The sequence below is a fragment of the Xenopus laevis genome, chromosome 1S (genome assembly GCF_017654675.1).
Source record: "Xenopus laevis strain J_2021 chromosome 1S, Xenopus_laevis_v10.1, whole genome shotgun sequence".
Lineage (NCBI taxonomy): Eukaryota > Metazoa > Chordata > Amphibia > Anura > Pipidae > Xenopus > Xenopus laevis.
In genome coordinates, this window is record NC_054372.1 from 142,462,342 (window position 1) to 142,481,322 (window position 18,981).

Below are 18,981 nucleotides of genomic sequence, written 5' to 3' on the forward strand. Positions count from 1 at the left end.
CGAGCGGATCTCTCCATGTATGGCCACCTTAAGTCTACTGTTCAAAATCTTAGAAGAAACACTGCTGGGAAGATATCAACTAGATACTATTTGCCTGTGTTCCCACAGCACTGGTGCAGCATCTGCCTTTTAGTGCACCCTTAAAAATCTTGCCAAAAATGCACAACTGTGTGAATGGCAGCCGATGCCGAATGACAATACACCAGTTTCACACCTTGAATGTAGAACTCTGCTTGGAGTTTGTCATTCACAGGGGCCAGTCTCACAGTTTGGGAACAACTGCCTTAAGGTTTGGATTTGGTTTTGCTGGGGTACAACACAAAAGAAGCAATTATATTTTGAGCACCCGTTACTTAGCACTTTAACCTCTCAGTCTAAGTGGTCAGGCTCACCCTTAGATTAGTACAATAAAGAGACAACAGCTATATCACAACACTCATTACACAAAGATGGCATGTTGGAACACTCCAAGGCTAAATAAAATATTTAAGTACATTTTAGGTGCAACATATCTGGCCAAATTAGCTACAAGTATATAAAAAGAAAGGAATTGATCAATGCACATTTCTCTGGCTCCTGTTTCAGAAGTAATTTAGTATCTGCACAGCTGCATGTTTTTTCAAAAACAGTGGTTTTTAGTTACACAATTATGATTATAAAATCTGCAAACTGCCAACACACACTCACATGTACAAACATCAGATATTTCATAATATTTCCCAAATGTTGCAAACCTGTAAATGTACATGTGATTTTTGTATACTACTTTTGTAAAAATTATTTTAAGTGCTGTTGCCTTTTTATTGTACTAATTGATTGACTGGCATGTGGAATTGCCAAAGCAAGTACCTGTTATCCCCTTCATGTTATTAGCTAAACAGAGACGTTTTTACAGTAATCAACCAAGCATTGTGAAGCTTCAGTTTGTTCTGTTCTTATTCATTATTCAATTATAGTGATTATAATAGCCTTCCTGATACCCTGGACTGGGACACCAGGGGCCCACCCAAAAACCTTAGACCAGGAACTCACAAAAAGATCTTAGACCAGGGGCCCACTCTCAGTACTATTATAATTCCTCTACTCACTCAACCTCTATTCTGCTAGTCTCTTTTCTTTACATGCTATAATCTATTATTCCATCTATTTAGTCTCTTTGTTCTCATAGAAATAAGTAATGGCCATGAAATATGCCAAATGTTTTGAAGCAGGAGGGCCCACTGACACCTGGGCCCACCGGAAGTTTTCCTGGTATCCCTGTGGGTCAGTCCGACACTGTGTGAGCAAAAAACTGCACTGTACCGGGGTACTTCTGTGCAAGCAACATGTTGCGATCTTCCTAAAAAGTAAAAAGCCAGACTTTAAGCAAAAGGCTTACTGCATATGCGCTGACCTGTTGCAAAAGAAGAAATGTCAGATCGCACATGGTGCTTCAACAGCCCCGGGCTGGCGCAGTTTTCTGCTAACACGAGCGCTGGCCCGGAGTATCAGGTAAGCTGTTAAAATTGCTGGGGGGTACCTAACATTTGGCCTCCTAGTAAGTAGATGGGATTTAGGAATTGCCACACTAGCTCTATATTGTGCATACACAATTTGAGCTGTAGTTTTTAAGTTAGCTGAAATATAAACTTTTCTACAGACTGCTTCACATCTTTGTAATATTGGTCTAATTACATTTTATTATGACTTTTTTTTATAGGCCTCCAGCAGTGCAGGAAATTTGGGAGTGCTAATACCTGTAATTGCTGTGGTGAGTATTGGTTTAAAAAAAAAATTGCTTCAAATATGTGTGATCTATTCAACCTCATACACATTTAGATTTACTAGCTTACGTTACACTAGCATGTTTATGCAAATAAGTTAGACAAAAGTTTTTGAACAATTTTCACATCTGATGGCAACAGTTTGTATAACGCTTGCCTTTCTCCTAGATATTATGGTTAATATTGAGCTTTAGCTGAACTTGAACTGAAATTTCGAAGGTTGTAGCCTGTATCTAGGAGTAATACAGCGCTGTGGAATATGTTGGCTATTTATAAATATGTGTTCATACAGTTAAAAGACACATTATCTGTATATCTATTATTCAGAATGCACACACTTAGATTCCATTTTAAGAAAATAATTATACTATTGTTTTTTTTTAATTAGTTCCTTTTTCTCTGTAATAATAAAACAGTGGGAATCAGGTTGTACTTTGTGCATTTCCTAAGCTACATATGGGATAAATCAACCTGTTCATAGCAGCTAATAGACTATGCTTTGCTTAAGTTAATGAATACATAAGCTGTGTAGGAGGACAAATATTTAGCAACCTTGAACAACCCAGAAGACAAACGTGCTTGTTTTATTTCCACTGTACAGTAAAAGTGTTGTTACTCATTTGCCAGTGTTTACTTTTGGGTTTAAAAAAAATCTTGACATAATTACTGTTCTTTTGTGCAACAATGGATTAAATGTGTACATTACAATAATCATAGTAAAGAAACAATAATTCCAAACAATGAAAGTGTCCTTAAGTAATGAAAATAAAATGTACTGTTGTGCTAAACTTTTAAACCTGTGCGTTTGCTTCAGAAACACTACTATAGTTTATATAAACAAGCTGCTATGTAGCTATGAGGGCAGCCATTCAAAGCTGAAAAAGGAGAAAAGCCACAGGATACACAGCAGATAGCAGATAAGCTCTGTAGTAGATTCTGTGGTGCTTATCTGTTATATACTATCTATCCTGTACTTTAATGGCTACCCCAATGGCAACACAGCAACTTGTTTATAGAAGATTTACTTGTGTCTCTGAAGCAACCACTCCACTCCAAAACACTCCACTTTTGCTATTGCAGAGCACCAGTCCATTATATTGTCTTTCCTTTAAAACACTTTATTTTTTTGGTGTTACTGTTCCTTTAGGGTTGTGGCAGACGGGGGGGTCTGCCCAGTGACAAATTTTCTCTACTGCGGGCGACTAATCTCCCAAAATGACATACAAATTACGATTTCCAAAGTTTCCTTGTGAGGCAACTTCGGAAATCCGAAGCGTTTCGTATGCCATCTCAGCCTGCGATTTGTATTCTTTCCGGCGGGAAGGCATTTGGGGAGATTAGTCGCCTGCAGTAGAGAAGATTTGTCACTGGGCCATCTGCCACCACCCTTAAGTGCCTGCTAAACTTTTTTGCACAAATCTTTGTACTGCTGGAGTGGAGTTTACAGAGTCGTGCCTTGCTTTGAATGTGGAGCTGGCTGCATTCTGCAGCACTTTATTAATAATACATAGACAGACGTTCAGTACAAGCAGCTTTTTACCTGACAGAGCTGCTTTTTGCACAAAAGTACAAAGTGCAACCTGCATGAACTGATGCCCAAGGTGATCTGTGCCTTGGTCCATTGGCTTTACTTTACCTTTCATTAGTTTGAGCAAGATTTTGTAAGGCTAATAAGCCACAGATTCAGATATTTCATTTTTTTATGTGTTTATTAAGCATTGTTCTTCAGTTTTCTAAACACACCTTTTAGTACATCCCTTTATTTGTGATTTTTTTTTTTGGGTAGTGGGAATTCACTTTATGTACAAGAAGGTATGTATAAGGTTTCTTTCTAAAGGTTTTTAAGTTCAAATAGCCTTACTGACCGAGAATACATTGTGGTCTTGGCAAATATGAACTGATATGATAAAAAAAGTTCTAGATGTAACATAATAAGTAGAATTTGCATAAGGCAATCAGGCATAAGTTCTATATTCGAGAGACATAATATTTTACAGTTTTATGATTTTGTAGGGTTGGCTACTCTTCCCATAAAAACGAGGCAGTTTGTACGATGCTCATAGATGAGGAAGAGGAAGGGTCGGTCTGCAACAAAACGAGTTTGTGTAGAAAGTGGCATAAAGCCCACCACAGTCACTGCCGCTGCCTCCGTTCCTTCCTCGTTGACTGTGATGGTACCTTGGTGCTGGAACTGTAAAATTATGCACAGTTGTCAGATCATGCATATGATTTATTTTATCTTTTTTTAGTTTGGTTTATGCCCTTTAACCTGAGGACTGCAACAAATGCCGGCCTGGATTTGTGGAAAGGCCACCAAGGCCCGGGCCTAGGGTTGCAGGATTTTAGGGGGGACATGCTGCCCAACCACACTGACATTGGTTCAGTAACACTGGAGATAAAAGTTTTGTTTTTTTCATTTCCCGTGCGACAATCCCCATTGCTCCGGTCTGGATACAAGAGAGGGGACAGGGGGCGACAAACATCAGCAGGCCTAAGGGTGCCTGCTATGTTAATCCAGCCCTGAACAAATGTAGAAAGATGATATAAACACATTTAGGGCCTAAACCAAACTAGAATCCACAATTGGACCTTATTTATTATTGAAAAGGCACAATTTATTTGGATCGGGCAAAAACTTGATAAAATTGAGCGAAAATTAGAATTTTAAGTTTATTTCTGATTTTTTCCCCCGAATTGCTAGATTTTTCGGATTTTTGCCGGAAAAGCCTGAAATAGTCAGAGTTTCGAGCTAATTCCAGCACAGACAATAGAAACTTCAAATAGGATAGGGACTTCCCCAATTGACTTATATACAACCTCGGCAGGTCTGTGATGGATTCTGAAATTTCCATCCTCAGGTATAATATATCTCAAAATTTGGATTTTATAGTTAAAGGGATACTGTCATGGGAATTTATTTATTTTTTTCAAAATGAATCAGTTAATAGTGCTGCTCCAGCAGAATTCTGCACTGAAATCCATTTCTCAAAAGAGCAAACAGATTTTGTTATATTCAATTTTGAAATCTGACATGGGGCTAGACATATTTTCAATTTCCCAGCTGCCCCAAGTCATGTGACTTGTGCTCTGATAAACTTCAATCACGCTTTACTGCTGTACTGCAAGTTGGAGTGATATCACCCCCTCCCTTTTCCCCCCCAGCAGCCAAACAATGGGAAGGTAACTAGATAACAGCTCCCTAACACAAGATAACAGCTGCCTGGTAGATCTAAGAACAACGCTCAATAGTAAAAACCCATGTCCCACTGAGACACATTCAGTTACATTGAGAAGGAAAAACAGCAGCCTGCCAGAAAGCATTTCTCTCCTAAAGTGCAGGCACAAGTCACATGACCAGGGGCAGCTGGGAAATTGACAAAATAAACAGCCCCATGTCAGATTTCAAAATTGAATATAAAAAAATCTGTTTGCTCTCTTGAGAAATGGATTTCAGTGCAAAATTCTGCTGGAGTAGCACTATTAACTGATGCGTTTTGAAAAAAAACATTTTTTACGATGACAGGATCCCTTTAAAAAAAAACTTGAATTTTTTTTGGATTCAGACTAATAACCCTCTAAGTAGTATATTTGTTGTATCCAATAAATTAATAACACTGAATGGCAATTTTAAGAAGTTTGTGTTGGTTTCTATATTGGACAGACTATAATTAGAACAGTAGACATGATTTTGATCATGCTAATTGGATATCTACCGGTAAAAAGTGGGAAGATTTTCTCGCGTTCAGTATGGAAAGGTTTTATAGCACCAGAAAAGTCACCCTAAACCCTACTTATTTAGGTCTTTCAGAACCAGACAGATAATTCTCTTTTATGCAGATTTTTGAATTTTTCAGGTTGACAGTCCCAAGCAATATGTACTATAAATAATGTCTATATGCCCCCTTGGTTGTTTAAAACAGCTTGCTTTTTCCATTTTTGTTTCTATTTGGATTAAAGCTTAGTGAAGATATGGAGTAGGTACTTACCAAGCCAATATTTATATCCTTATCTGAAACTCCTGAGAAGTCTCCATGATTGAATAGATCTGTCGCTCCCATATTACTAAGCACTTCCTGTAAGTTGTAGTTTTTTTCCAGTTTGAAACGAGGTAGAAAGACCTCCCTTGTCCTGAAAAGAAGCATTTGTTCAAAAATCAATTTAACTATAATGCTTTCTGAACTGAAAATGCTTCTGACAATATCGCACTTTTTTGGGCTTCACTTTGCATGTAATATGCCACTTCAAATCAATGTTTATATAGTCTGCTTTATTTACTTATAACTTTCATAAAAGCTTTTCTCCCCCAAAGCTTGAATGGTAAGGGAGTTATATAACAGGTCTTGTAACCCATAACTACCATCAATGTATTTTTTGTCGCATAGTATTTATTCAATTTTATATCTATTTTTTTTCGTTTGTATACTAACAATAGAGAAAATATTCTCGTAAAATCACTGACAATAAAAATTGCTTCAAATGCTCTAAATAAAAAAAATAACTTACATTACCCTCAATATTAGCTACATATTATCCTACAGTTACTCAAATATCATTCTTCCAGGCTGCCTTTAGGCCATGACTGACCCGAAATATTGTTTTTCAGTCTATTTGTGGTACTTTATACCTGTTTGTCATGATATTCTGCCACTTTTCTACCACCTGTGGGCTGATCTGTTTTTCTAGAAGTTTCATGCCAGACAGTTTATGCGGCAATACAATAAGCATGCTGATGTTTCCCACATATGGTAACTGCAAAACCGCACAATCCAACTCGGGATCAGCTGCTACTAAGAAGTTCCCCTTTGTCTTCATCATCGGTACCTTTACCAGCTCTTTTTCATTTAGCCGAAAATTCATGTTTTGTGTATACTCCACTGGAAACTTGTTTTCCCAAGTACCTAACAAGAACAGAACAATTAAAAAAAAAAAAAAAAAATATATATATATATTTTATAGGCTTGTATGTGTATATATTATACTGTATCCCTTAGTCCATGGTTCTGTAATAAGAATTAATACTCATTCAGGTAAACCTAGTAAATAATTTATCATCAATTTATGCCACTGGGTAACCTCCCCTCCACATTGTTTTTGCCCTTCTCTGCATTCCTTTTCTGTTGGCAGAGAAGCAGCAGTTTAGCTAAGTGTTACTAATCGCTGAGGGTTCTTCTGCTAGAAATTAGATGTACATGGAAAACTGATTTTTCTGTCAGACATTTATAGCATATCTCTCATTCTATCCCCATGATTTGTAACCTGTGGCTGCCAATCAGTTGCTAAACTGCAACACGCAGCACCCTAAGGTGCATAGCTCCCTGTAACAGATGCCTGTCCTATGAGTGCAGGATACAGATCTATTGTTGTCATATTCCCTCAAATAAATAACTTTTAAACATTACTGTTTCTAGTTAGTTACTAATTAGATAGAGGCTATTTACCTTTGAAGTAGATGCAATTGACAAGCAACATGAGTAAAGCTGGATCCACATTTGTCAGTGCTTCTTTTATTAGGCCCTTCGTAAGCTGCTGGATGCGTTTGTTGGCTTTAGTAAGAAAATCTTTGCTTTCAAAATCTACCATCTGTGCCTCTGTAAAGTGGTAGTTTTTCAAGTTCTTCTTGAAAGTCTCCCGAATAGAAAAGTCCTTTCTTACATATATGTCATTAACGGATCTCAAGGTGTAGCCAAAATTTCTCCGAAAGAGCCTGTGAGTCAGTTTCCGGAAGACATTGTGTAATGTTAAGATCTCATACTTTGAGCTGACGTTAAGAAAATCTTTAAAGCCCTGTGTAAAAAGTACTTGGTCCAGAGTCTGACCTTTTGTACCTAATGATATTGTGGCCATTGCAGTGGAGATACCAACAGGTGCCAGCAGGATGTTTTCAGATGCATCTGTATTGTTCTTTATCGCACGGTAAAGGTTAAACCCAAAGTTAGCATTGATTATACTGAGCCTTTGAACCCTTGTTTTCCCATGGAACAGTTCAAAAATATTCCCTTGCTGTGTTTCAGCATTTTTTATTTCAGGGGCAGCATCGATTATATCAATATAATCTTCATCGTCCCCAAATATTTTATCAAAGTCCAAGTAGTCGTCTTCCTCTTCTCCTTCAGTGATCAGATCATTGGTGACTGTATCATCCTGGAGGTTTTCTATAGCTTGGGTTTGACTTCCCTTGGGGCGTATACCTGTAGAAGTGTCTTCAAAGTGCTCCTGCAAGTCCTTAACTGCACCAAGTGTTGCATGAATAAGAAGAAATATTGTAGCTAAGTGTAGAAGTTTCATTGTGAAAGCCTTGATTCTAAGAGAAATGATTTGGTATTGTAAAATCGATGTTAATATTCTCAACAACAAATCTACTAAATGCAATGAGTTGAGCAAAATAAGATTTAACAAAATGTTTACCAGTGATTCTGTTATGAAGTTTGTATCTTGCCCTCCGAGTTGTAATATACATACAAATAGTTTACTGCTGCTGCAGCAAGTATGGTTTTGATTAACTCTGCTTTAGACAGCTCTCTTGGCATCATTATGTTTCAGTTGGACAAAAAAAAAGCCTTTTGTTGTCAGTCCTGGTTTATTAAAGTTGCATTTTGTGTCTTTTTTTAATTTTGGAAATAACAAGTAAACATATTAGAAAAAGGTGAAGCCTAGAAAAAGAAGGATTAGCGTAAAATTCCTTTGTTGGGAGATGGGTTCAAAAGAAGCGAAAGGTTAGCTGTTACTTTGGGATGACTATCCAGAAACCTTTTATCCACAAAGCTCTAAATTACAGAAAGGCCATTGCCTACAGAGCCCATTTTAAGCAAATACAGTGAAACCTCAATTTTACATCCCCTGATTTTAAGTTTTCCCTCATTTACATTGTTGTTTTTGGTCCCGCCTATATATTATGCATAATACATTTCCCTGATTTTATGTTTTCCTGGATTTTACACCTTTTTTTCTGTTCCCCTGAAAAAACGTCAAATGGAGGTTCTACTGTAATTGTAATTTTAAAGAAAAATCCCTTTTCTCTCTGTGATAATAAAACAGTACCTTGTACTTGATCCTGACTACAGCAATAAAGGAGAATCATCAGTACACTGCAAATACTACATTTACACCATAATATATCATACATTGGGGAAAATGGAGGAAATGAAAGGTCTGTATTTATTGTGCCAAAATGTTGCCAAATTTGTTCTTTTGAAAAATGGTTATTGAAGGAATCCCTGAGATGTTATTAGACTCTTGGTCCTATTTGTTTTAGTTCATTATTTTTGAAGCAATCATTGATACATGAAAAGAAGAAAATGTATTATAGAGAAGTATTCTTACCAAAGAGCTCTTTCCCAATTCAGCAGAAAACAAAATCCTCTGGCCAAAAAAGCTTAAAAGTAACCTTTGCCACAAGCTTCTGCATGTACCTCCCAGAGTAAACAGCATCTAGATCAAACAGGGATAGAAATGGATTTGTCAGCCAAATCCGCCTCTCTTGTTTAGAGGCCCCCTAGATCCCTCCCTCCTTTTCCACCCCTTTTCATATTTCCTATAGTACATTGCCAGGCCTATTGTAATGAACCCCACAGAGGTCCAGTGAATGTCTTTAAACAGATTTTGCATGGAAATTAATGCAGCCTTTACTTTCCTATATCTTTACCTTACAGTCATTTTTCTTGTAATTGTGGTTGGTTAGCCCTTCTATTAAAATAAATTGTATAGCTATAAGAAACCGGTTTAGCTTGGCATGTTCCTTTTTGTAAGTATGTAGAATTCTAAGTAAGACGTTAAAACACAAAGTTGGAACATTATTAAATGATTAAGAATCTAATTTCCTTTTTATTAAGACAGTCTTATATCTGATCTGTCAAACTGGTGACTGGTGCCTAGATGCAGTTCTTCTGTGGATTTACCGGTATATGGTGCAAAGCCTTGCTAGCAGCTTAGATGATTTTATGTGAAATCCACATATTACAGAATTCAGATGTGACTACACCATGCATTAAATATGTCATACTCTTGACAACATTGAGCTACACTGGTTTAAAGGGGGAGTTCACCTTTAAATTAACTTTTAGAGAGTATAGTGAGTGATATTCTGAGACAAATTACAATTGGTTTTCTTTTTTTATTCTTTGTGGTTTTGAGTTATTTAGCTTTTTATTCAGAAGGTCTCTAGTTTGTTAGTTAAGCAATCTGTTTTCTAGAATACAAATTACCCTATTAACAAGCACTGATTTGAGAGAGAGAATGGAATAAAGGTATATAACCTGTTATCCAGAATGCTCCAGACCTGTTGGTTTTTCAGTATAACGGATCTTTCCGTAATTTGGAACTTAACACCTTAAGTCTACTACAAAATCATGTAAACATTAAATAAACCAAAGGATTTGTTTCCAGTAAGGATGAATTGTAGTATATCTACGTTTGGATCAAGTATAAGGTACTGTTTAATTATTAAAGATTAAAAAAATGTATTTTTAAAAATTAGATTGGGTAAAATGGAGTCCATGCCTGTATAATTTGTAGAGGCCCTGAATAGAAAGAGGACTAATACAAAGTAGCAGTAACAGTATGTTTGTAGCCTTACAGAGCATTAATTTTTTAAATTGGGTCAGTGACCCTCATTTTAAAGTTGAAAATCAGGAACAAAGAAAATAATTCAAAAACTAAACTAAAAAATGCTGACCAGTAATAAAAAGTTGTTTAGAATTAACCATTTTATAATATACTAAAAGTTAACTTAATGGTGAACCATCCACATCAAACATGTAGTCTATTGTATCTATTAGCAAGCCTGGTATTTTTTTTAGCAATTTTCAAAGCACTTTGAAAACAGGAAATAGGCATTTGAACTGCATACACATCATTGTGCTTTAGCCTATAGCCCTGAGCCTTTATGGGAAGTCTTGAATAGCATTGCGGTTGTTCTTGGGGGTTTTCCAGATAACAGATCTTTCCATAATTTGGATCTTCATTCCTTAATTCTACTAGGAAATCATGTAAACATTAAGGGGTAAATTTATCAAAGAGTGAAGTTCCGCCACTAGAGTGAAATTCCGCAGCTCTCAATTCATTTCTATAGGATTTTGAAAGGCGTATTTATCAATGGGTGAAAGTGAAAGTTCACCCTTTGATAAATACGCCTATAAAAATCCCATAGAAATGAATGCAGAGTGGCGGAATTTCACTCCAGTGGCGGAACTTCACTATTAACTTCACTCTTTGATAAATATACCCCTAAATCCCAATAGGCTGGTTTTACTTCCAATAGGTATTCGTTATATCTTAGTTTGGATCAGGTACAATGTACTATTTTATTAATACAGAGAAAAGGGAATAATTTTTAAAAATTTATTATTTATTATTTTATTATAATGGAGTCTATGGCATATGGCCTTTCCATAATTCGGAGCTTTCTGGAGAACGGATCCCATACCTGTATAAGAGTCTCCAAGGCTATCCAATTTGCTAGACTGAATATTCCTCACAAACACAGTACTTATTAATAACTTATTAATAACTTGCTCTTCTCCAAGGTATTTAAGGAGTGGTTATAGAATGGCCAATTCTGAGCAACTTTTCAATTGTTTTGTATACATTTTTTAATTACCTGCCTTTTTCTTCTGACTCTTTCCAGCTTTCAAATGACCCCATCTAAAAACAAATGCTCTGTAAGGCTACAAATGTATTGTCAATGCTACTTTTTATTACTCCTCTTTCTATTCAGGCCCTCTCATATTCATATTCCAGCGTTTTAGCCAAATTAGTGCATGGTTGCTAGGGTAATTTGGACCCTAGCAACCAGATTACTGAAATCGTAAACTGGAGAATGCTAAATAAAAAGATAAATAGTTCAAAAACCACAAATAAAAAACAATTGCAAATAGTCTCAGAATATCACTCTCTACATCATACTAAAAGTTAACTCAAAGGTGAACAACCCCTTTAAAAGCGTGCTCATTAGGACATATGAAGAACATGTACAGGTACGGGATCAGTTCTCCAGAAACCCGTTATCCAGAAAGCTCCAAATTACATAACGTTTGTCTCAAATAGACTCCATTTTTATCCAAATAATCCATATTTTTTAATTTTTTTTTACTTTTTCTCTGTAATAAGAAAACAGTACTTTGTACTTGAGCCAAACCAAGATATAATTAATCCTTATTGGAGGCAAAATCAGCCTTTTGGGTTTATTAAAGGTTTATTTTTTAATAGACCTAAGATATGAAGATCCAAATTACGTAAAGATCCATTATCCAGAAAACCCCAGGCCCCGAGCATGTGGAAGAGAAATATTCCTATATTAAGAGAAAAAGAGTTGGCGTCAGACGGGTGAGCATAGTAGTCTGGTGTTAACAGTGAGGTGGTTTAATTATCATCCATTTATAAGGTTGGATGAGAAAAGTAAATGGCAAATTCATTTTCTAAAATAAAAAAACATGTTTGCAGGAAAAAGTATTTTGAGGTATTTACTCAAAATTTGTTTTGCCAGTCATATTCCTAGATGTTTTGATATGAAGCAGAGGTAAGGTGTTATATATGCTTGAACTTCTAAAGAAAAAAAACCTTGTGGATAGGGTTGTATTTCTAGCAAGCTATGAAGGATATGCAGAATTTTAAATCAATTTCTTCATTAGGCATTGACAGAGTCTGGGCCTTCACCCACTTGAAAGCTTGCATTTCTTTCTTTGCATGCGATACGTGGGATTCTATTCCATTCAGATCATTTGTTGTACTATCCAGCTCTCTTAGCTATATGGTGACTCTCTGCACCAGGTGGATTTTTTTAATGTGTAAAATTATACTGTTCCATACTGGATATTGTTATGCTTACACACTGTGCTTTATTACCAGCTCACCCGAAGGCTTCCACCAATAAAAGAGGCCAAACCACGGCTTCAGAAACTCTTCAGAGATTTTTGGTTGTACTCTGTGCTGATGGGTTTTTCTGTGGAAGGATCAGGTAAAGAGTTGTGAATAAATAACGATTTGTTTGATGTATAAGTATGAGTGTTTGTTTTTCCCTCACCATATCTCTCCTAAAATGATGATTTAGTGGAGATTGCAGTGCAAGGTGCCACTTTATTATCTTTCTTTAGCAATTTGTATCCTTCTGTTTTCTTTGCATTCTGCTGATGTAGGGATGTCTTATAATCAATGTCTTTGCTCTGCAGGTCTCTGGCCTGAGGAATGGTATGAAGGTGTCTGTGAAATCGCCACTAAATCTCCTCTACTGACGTTCCCAAGCAAAGAACCTCTGCGCTCTGTACTGCAATACAACTCTGCAATGAAAAATGACACTGTAACACCGGTAAGGTATTTTTATCGATATAGAAAATGTGATTTTGTTTATCATCTAATGCTAGCATTTTAAATAAGATTTGACTAAAGAATTTAGGAATCCTAATAAGGGGACCAAAGTTAACCCAAAAACGTATAAAACTCCCTTGTTAACCAATAACTTGATCATATTAAGTTTACTGCTTATAGTGTTATATTATATATTAGTACATCATTTATTCGCTGACTTGCCATTGATCAGTTAAGGCTGTAAGTGTTAGTACTATTTCTAGTTAGAAATAGGTATAGAGAAGCTTAATTTTATTACAGCCTAGAAATTTAGACCATAAAACAGTGCAATATTTGTCAGTGGCATAACTGCATACTGAGCCATACAGCAAAATCTTTTCAGTCTCCATTATCTTTGGAAAGATAATTATAAGTAGTAAAAATAGTATACATTTCCACTGATATTTTCAGTTCTGTTCATCACCATTTCTGTAGGGATACCAAATTGACTGAAAAGGGCTAAATATTGTAGATATCCGTTCTGAAATTCTTTTAGATAGACAGGATGATGAATCTGCTTCAATGTTAGCTGCATTTTGGGCTGCGTAGATGGGAGTTTACAAACATTGTAGAGTTCAGCTTATTTCATACCATTATGGGTTTGGTGGTGTTGGTGACTTTACATCAGGGTGCAATGAGTTTAAAACCAAGGCTATAGGGTTGGATACTGAGTGGTGGTATGGGAAACCAAATATACGGTTTGCAATTTGTTTCCAGATATGTTGAAAGGCAAATTATATTTCTGTTCAGCACAATAGTGGCATTAAGCAAGTTTTGGTTCTAAATGTGGTAGTCTTTATCTCTGAGCAATACACAGTGCCTCTGTATCTTGTTGAAATATGGGCTGCATAGTGGTGCACTGGTTAGCACTGATGTCTTGCATCCCGGGTTTTATTCCAGACAGGCACTACCTGCAAGGTGTTTCATATGTTCATCCTGTGCTTGCATGAGTTTCCTCTAGGTACTTTTGGTTCAGACAAATTAATTGATGGTAGTGTGTATTAATTCGAAATGAACCTAAGTGGAAGATTCAGCAGAAGATAGCTCGGGCTAGAAGTTATTTTGTATGTTATTATCATATTCAGCACAGATTTATACTGCTTATGGTTTTATCTCATAACTGAATTGCTGATTAACTTATGCAGTATAAAGAGTCTCTGCTATCGGTGAAGACACAAAACAAATGTAATCTTTTAAGTTACAATTTTCACATTGAAATCCTTAAATTAAAGCCTTACAATGGTTTATCGTAATCTGATATATATGTATCTATGTATGTGTATATATATATATATATATATATATATATATATATATATATATATATAACAAAAATATAGACAATACCCGCACTCCTTCACATGCGTTTTTTTGCCGGGTGCTAGGTCAAATGTAGTTATATATGAAAATTAGCAGAAAGGACCAGCACTCCGTGTTCCAAAAGAATTCAACGGTTTATTCAGGTGGTGAAGACGGCTTAAGTTTGGAGCCGAAACGTTGATAATAAAATAAGTTTTTGATTTTTACACTTTATGCAAGACCTGGTTGTGCGGTTTGTTTGCTAATTTAATATTGATTATTTAACCAGCACCTAGGCATTGACCAATACTTGGGAGTGCTCCAGATCGTGTTTTTGTATATATATATATATATATATATATATATATGTATATATGTATATGTATATATATATATATATATATATATATATATATATATATATATATATATATATATATAGTTTGCCAGGTTGCTATTAGCGTCCAGGTTACTAACTTTGGCCCTGTCGAGCTTTGGAGAGAAATCTATATCTGTTGTTTTGGCCTTACTTTATATTTTTGAATATGCAGTGGGTTGTTAGAACTTTATATATAAATGTGTTAAAAATGATGTCTCTTTGGCCTCCTTGGGACAAATGCGTTTAACTGAATTTTTCTTTAGGCTGAACTTAATGAGCTGAGAAGCACAATTATCAGCATTCTTGATCCTGCTCCGGAAGTGTCTGCACTCATCAACAAATTGGACTTTGCCATGTCTACCTACCTGCTATCTGTGTACCGCCTGGAACACATGAGGTAGGTATTCACATCCCGTGCCTTAAAGAATTATCTCTGCTGCGCAATGAAATGCCTGTGCTCTCTGGCCATATGTATCCGATCATGCTGCCTTAATCAGAGAGTGGTGTATGTGGAGAATATACCTTATATTCCTAAAGTTCTTCAAAAAAAATCAGTAATTGTCACTGCAAATATATAGACTTAAAGCTTCTAGTTCCTGTGGAATAACAAAGATTACTCATACAATAACATGAAATTAACAGTATTTACCCATAATCTTCAGTTTTCTATAACCTCTGTGTATAACTTGCCTTTCTAGGGTTCTGCATTCCACCGACAAGGATCGATTCCAAGTTATGTTTTTTTACTTTGAGGATAAAGCTATCCAAAAGGATAAATCAGGTAAAATTTGAACCCCATATGCTTTATTTACTAGCCAAGAACTCAATGACATAGTGTGTGTGTGTGTGTGTGTGTGTGTGTGTCACATCTGAAACGTTAACCAAAAAACCTGGGTGCTCAAGTAAAAATTATAAATATAGTGTTTTGAGTAATGGCACTCACAGGATTTGCACAAAAAGAGAGAAAGATTGTTATCTGATGAATCAAAATGAAGGTTTATTAAGGCTTAATAAACCTTAATTTTGATTCATCAGATAACAATCTTTCTCTCTATTTGTGCAAATCCTGTGAGTGCCTATATACTGTGTGTGTATATATATATATATATATATATATATATATATATATATATATATATATATATATATATATATATATATATATATATATATATATATATATATATAGTATATCCACGTAAATAAAGCGGCACTCAGGATCCCGTTGCAAAAAGTATATTTAGAAAAATCCCATCACAGTTGCAATGAAATTTTTAATTCACACACTTATGTGTGCTTCTTTCACAGTGCTGTTGCTCTGTTATTTAGATGGATATTGCTTGGCATCTGTCACTGTTAGTGCTGTCCATAACCTTAACACTGTCTCTTTTCTTTCCTGTAGGGATGATGCAGTGTGTTATTGCAGTAGCTGACAAAGTGTTTGAAGCTTTTCTGGCTGTGATGGCTGATAAGGTGAGGCCAAAGTGTGCCTGTAACAGTTTTTATTGCTTTCTGAATATGAGAGTGGTGATTGTAAAGCAGAAGCTCAGCTTTGGTTTAACTTTGTTGAAGTGATCTTCTAATAACTTTTGTTTCAGAAACCTCTAGATTCTGTCTGTTTTCTAGGACCAGGTGGTAAATGCAGCTTGACACTTACAAAACTAGATTTTTAAATGGCCCATACCTGCTGATATTAGCCCAGCACTGGAAGTGCCATCCTTATTTTCTTACTGTGCTTCCTAAGGAAGCTTGGGTCTTTACATGCTTGTGTGTATATATATATATATATATATATATATATATATAACAAAGACTCGAAAGGCAGACGGCACTTCTGAAAATGGGGTTTATTGGAGTTCCTGCTGGAAAAACCTAACGCGTTTTGGGAGTTATCCCTTAGTCATAGGCTAACCTATGACTAAGGGATAACTCCAGAAACGCGTTAGGTTTTTCCAGCAGGAACTCCAATAAACCCCATTTTCAGAAGTGCCGTCTGCCTTTCGAGTCTTTGTCGTGTTTACAGTGGGGACACTGTTTGACTGAGCACCTGACCTGAGGGGAGAGCGGTGAGCATGTGCGGTCCTTTTTCTCTTTTCTACCTATATATATATATGTATATATATATCTGTGTGTATTCTTCCACACAGCCTAAAACGAAAGAGAATGAGGAAGAACTAGAGCGTCATGCACAATTCCTGCTGGTAAACTTCAATCATATCCACAAGCGTATTCGACGTGTAGCTGACAAATACTTGTCTGGGCTAGTAGACAAGTGAGTATTCCTCATACATTTCTCATTCATAATCCAGTTTCACTATATGTCATTATACATTTTCTTACTAATTATACAAAGAACTACAGCTGTGCCATGCTATTACTTACATTTGCTCTTACGATCTTTTTTTTTTTTGCTAAAATGTTTAGAAATGAACGCAGGCTACTGATATTTCCAGGTCTAAAAAAATAGTTCAGCATAATCAGTTTGGAATGTCCAATTGCCAACATGGCTTGAATTGTTTACAGCAGGGGAAAAATGTTCTGTTGAGGTGGCATACTAATTAGCCATTTATGCAAAGAATAGGAAACTATAATATGTCATCAAAACAGATATATGGAACATACCCCCCATGGGTGATTATTTATAATATTTTTTATACAATGACAGTTCTTAAAATGATAAATGTTAGTCTTGAAAATGTGCAGAAAGGAAAAAGCAGGGAGGCTTGTGTGAGGCTTGTGTGCCCCATATAATGATTTCTATGCTTATCTTTTTGCCAGAAGGGTATACTGATCTTAGTTTAAAACAGTTTGCCGATTTCATTTTATTGTTTGCTTTACTTTACAAATTGTTTGTAGCAATAGTCTAATTTTCCAAAAAAAAATGGTTTTGCAAATTTGGTTTAGTGTGACTGGAACCCTCAAAATATATAACTGAAAATATAGTAATCTTGCTTGAATAGAGAACTATAGTATTGTATGCATTCTTGTAACTAAGCATTCTCACAATTTCAGATTTCCCCACTTGCTTTGGAGTGGTACTGTGCTGAAAACCATGTTGGACATATTGCAGACTCTTTCCTTGTCTCTTAGTGCAGTAAGTCATAGTAGAATATTCTGTGGTTGGAAACATATTGAAGTCTGTTTTTCACTGTTAAGTGCAAGTTACTGTGAATGTGAATCTTTTGCAGGATATTCACAAAGACCAACCATATTATGACATTCCAGATGCACCTTATAGAATAACTGTTCCTGATACCTATGAGGCCAGAGAGGTATGAGATTACCCTGAATATTTGTTCACATGTGCTGATTTCTTTTGCAGTGTAGTGACAATGAGTAAGATATGTGACTGTATCTTGTATAGTTTTTAGATGTTACAGATCAGCCAACTACATTTCTGATTTTCTGTTTAATTGCAGAGCATTGTCAAAGACTTTGCAGCTCGATGTGGCATGATTCTTCAGGAAGCAATGAAATGGGCCCCTTCTGTGACCAAGTCCCACCTGCAGGTATTACTTAAGGCTTAGCCTGAAGCAACAAACATTTCCATGTGTCACAGGTTACAGTGTGGGTTTAGGAATTTATTCTCAATTTCATATTGATCTTGAGTTTAGGATAAGGAGAAAAGAAAGTTTTAAGTGTAATGCATTTCATTTTCATGTCTGCTTAAACAGTGAAGTGCAGCGAGCGGCTTGAATCATTAAAACAATTAAAGAAAGAGTATTTAACAATGTGTCTGTATCAGTTCTTTGGTCTTCCTGCATTGGCAGGTTTGTGAAAGTAGTGATCAATCCAACAAGTCAGTGGCAGGAGACAGATCTCACTTGACACTGGTTTTTGATATTTTAGGAATACCTGAACAAGCACCAGAACTGGATGTCCGGCCTTTCCCAGCACACTGGCCTTGCCATGGCTACTGAAAGCATACTGCATTTTGCTGGGTACAACAGGCAGAATACTACCCTGGGGGTGAGTAATGTATATAGAAATTCTATTTTATGATTAGTATTTTTGAATTTACTAATTGGTAAAATGGGAAGCACGTTTATACTGAGTGCATTCTTTGGACTACTGCTTAAGAACTGGCAGATAGGCAGGTCAAAAAAAGTAAAAAGGTTAAACTTGATGGACGTGTGTCTTTTTTTCAACCTAACTTACTATGTAGAACAATACAACCGCTGCAAGAAAAATAAACCTTGCAAA

The 18,981-nt window shown here is 36.0% G+C and overlaps 2 protein-coding genes across 3 annotated transcripts in view; one reads left to right on the forward strand and one right to left on the reverse strand.

Moving 5' to 3' along the window:
- Window positions 1–18,981, forward strand: part of pi4ka.S (phosphatidylinositol 4-kinase, catalytic, alpha S homeolog) — a 69,541-nt gene that overhangs the window by 23,858 nt on the left and 26,702 nt on the right. For both annotated transcript variants that reach the window (XM_041575619.1, NM_001093416.1), the window contains 11 exon segments: window positions 1,700–1,750; window positions 12,606–12,714; window positions 12,926–13,062; window positions 15,042–15,175; window positions 15,477–15,559; window positions 16,181–16,251; window positions 16,926–17,050; window positions 17,791–17,872; window positions 17,967–18,050; window positions 18,198–18,287; window positions 18,628–18,747. In XM_041575619.1, the coding sequence (XP_041431553.1) occupies window positions 1,700–1,750; window positions 12,606–12,714; window positions 12,926–13,062; window positions 15,042–15,175; window positions 15,477–15,559; window positions 16,181–16,251; window positions 16,926–17,050; window positions 17,791–17,872; window positions 17,967–18,050; window positions 18,198–18,287; window positions 18,628–18,747 (1,086 nt within the window).
- Window positions 3,533–9,182, reverse strand: serpind1.S (serpin peptidase inhibitor, clade D (heparin cofactor), member 1 S homeolog). The gene is given in 5 exon segments (NM_001095035.1): window positions 3,533–3,954; window positions 5,750–5,891; window positions 6,388–6,661; window positions 7,202–8,064; window positions 9,084–9,182. Coding segments are annotated over 4 exon segments (1,455 nt in total). The 5' UTR covers window positions 8,049–8,064; window positions 9,084–9,182; the 3' UTR covers window positions 3,533–3,762.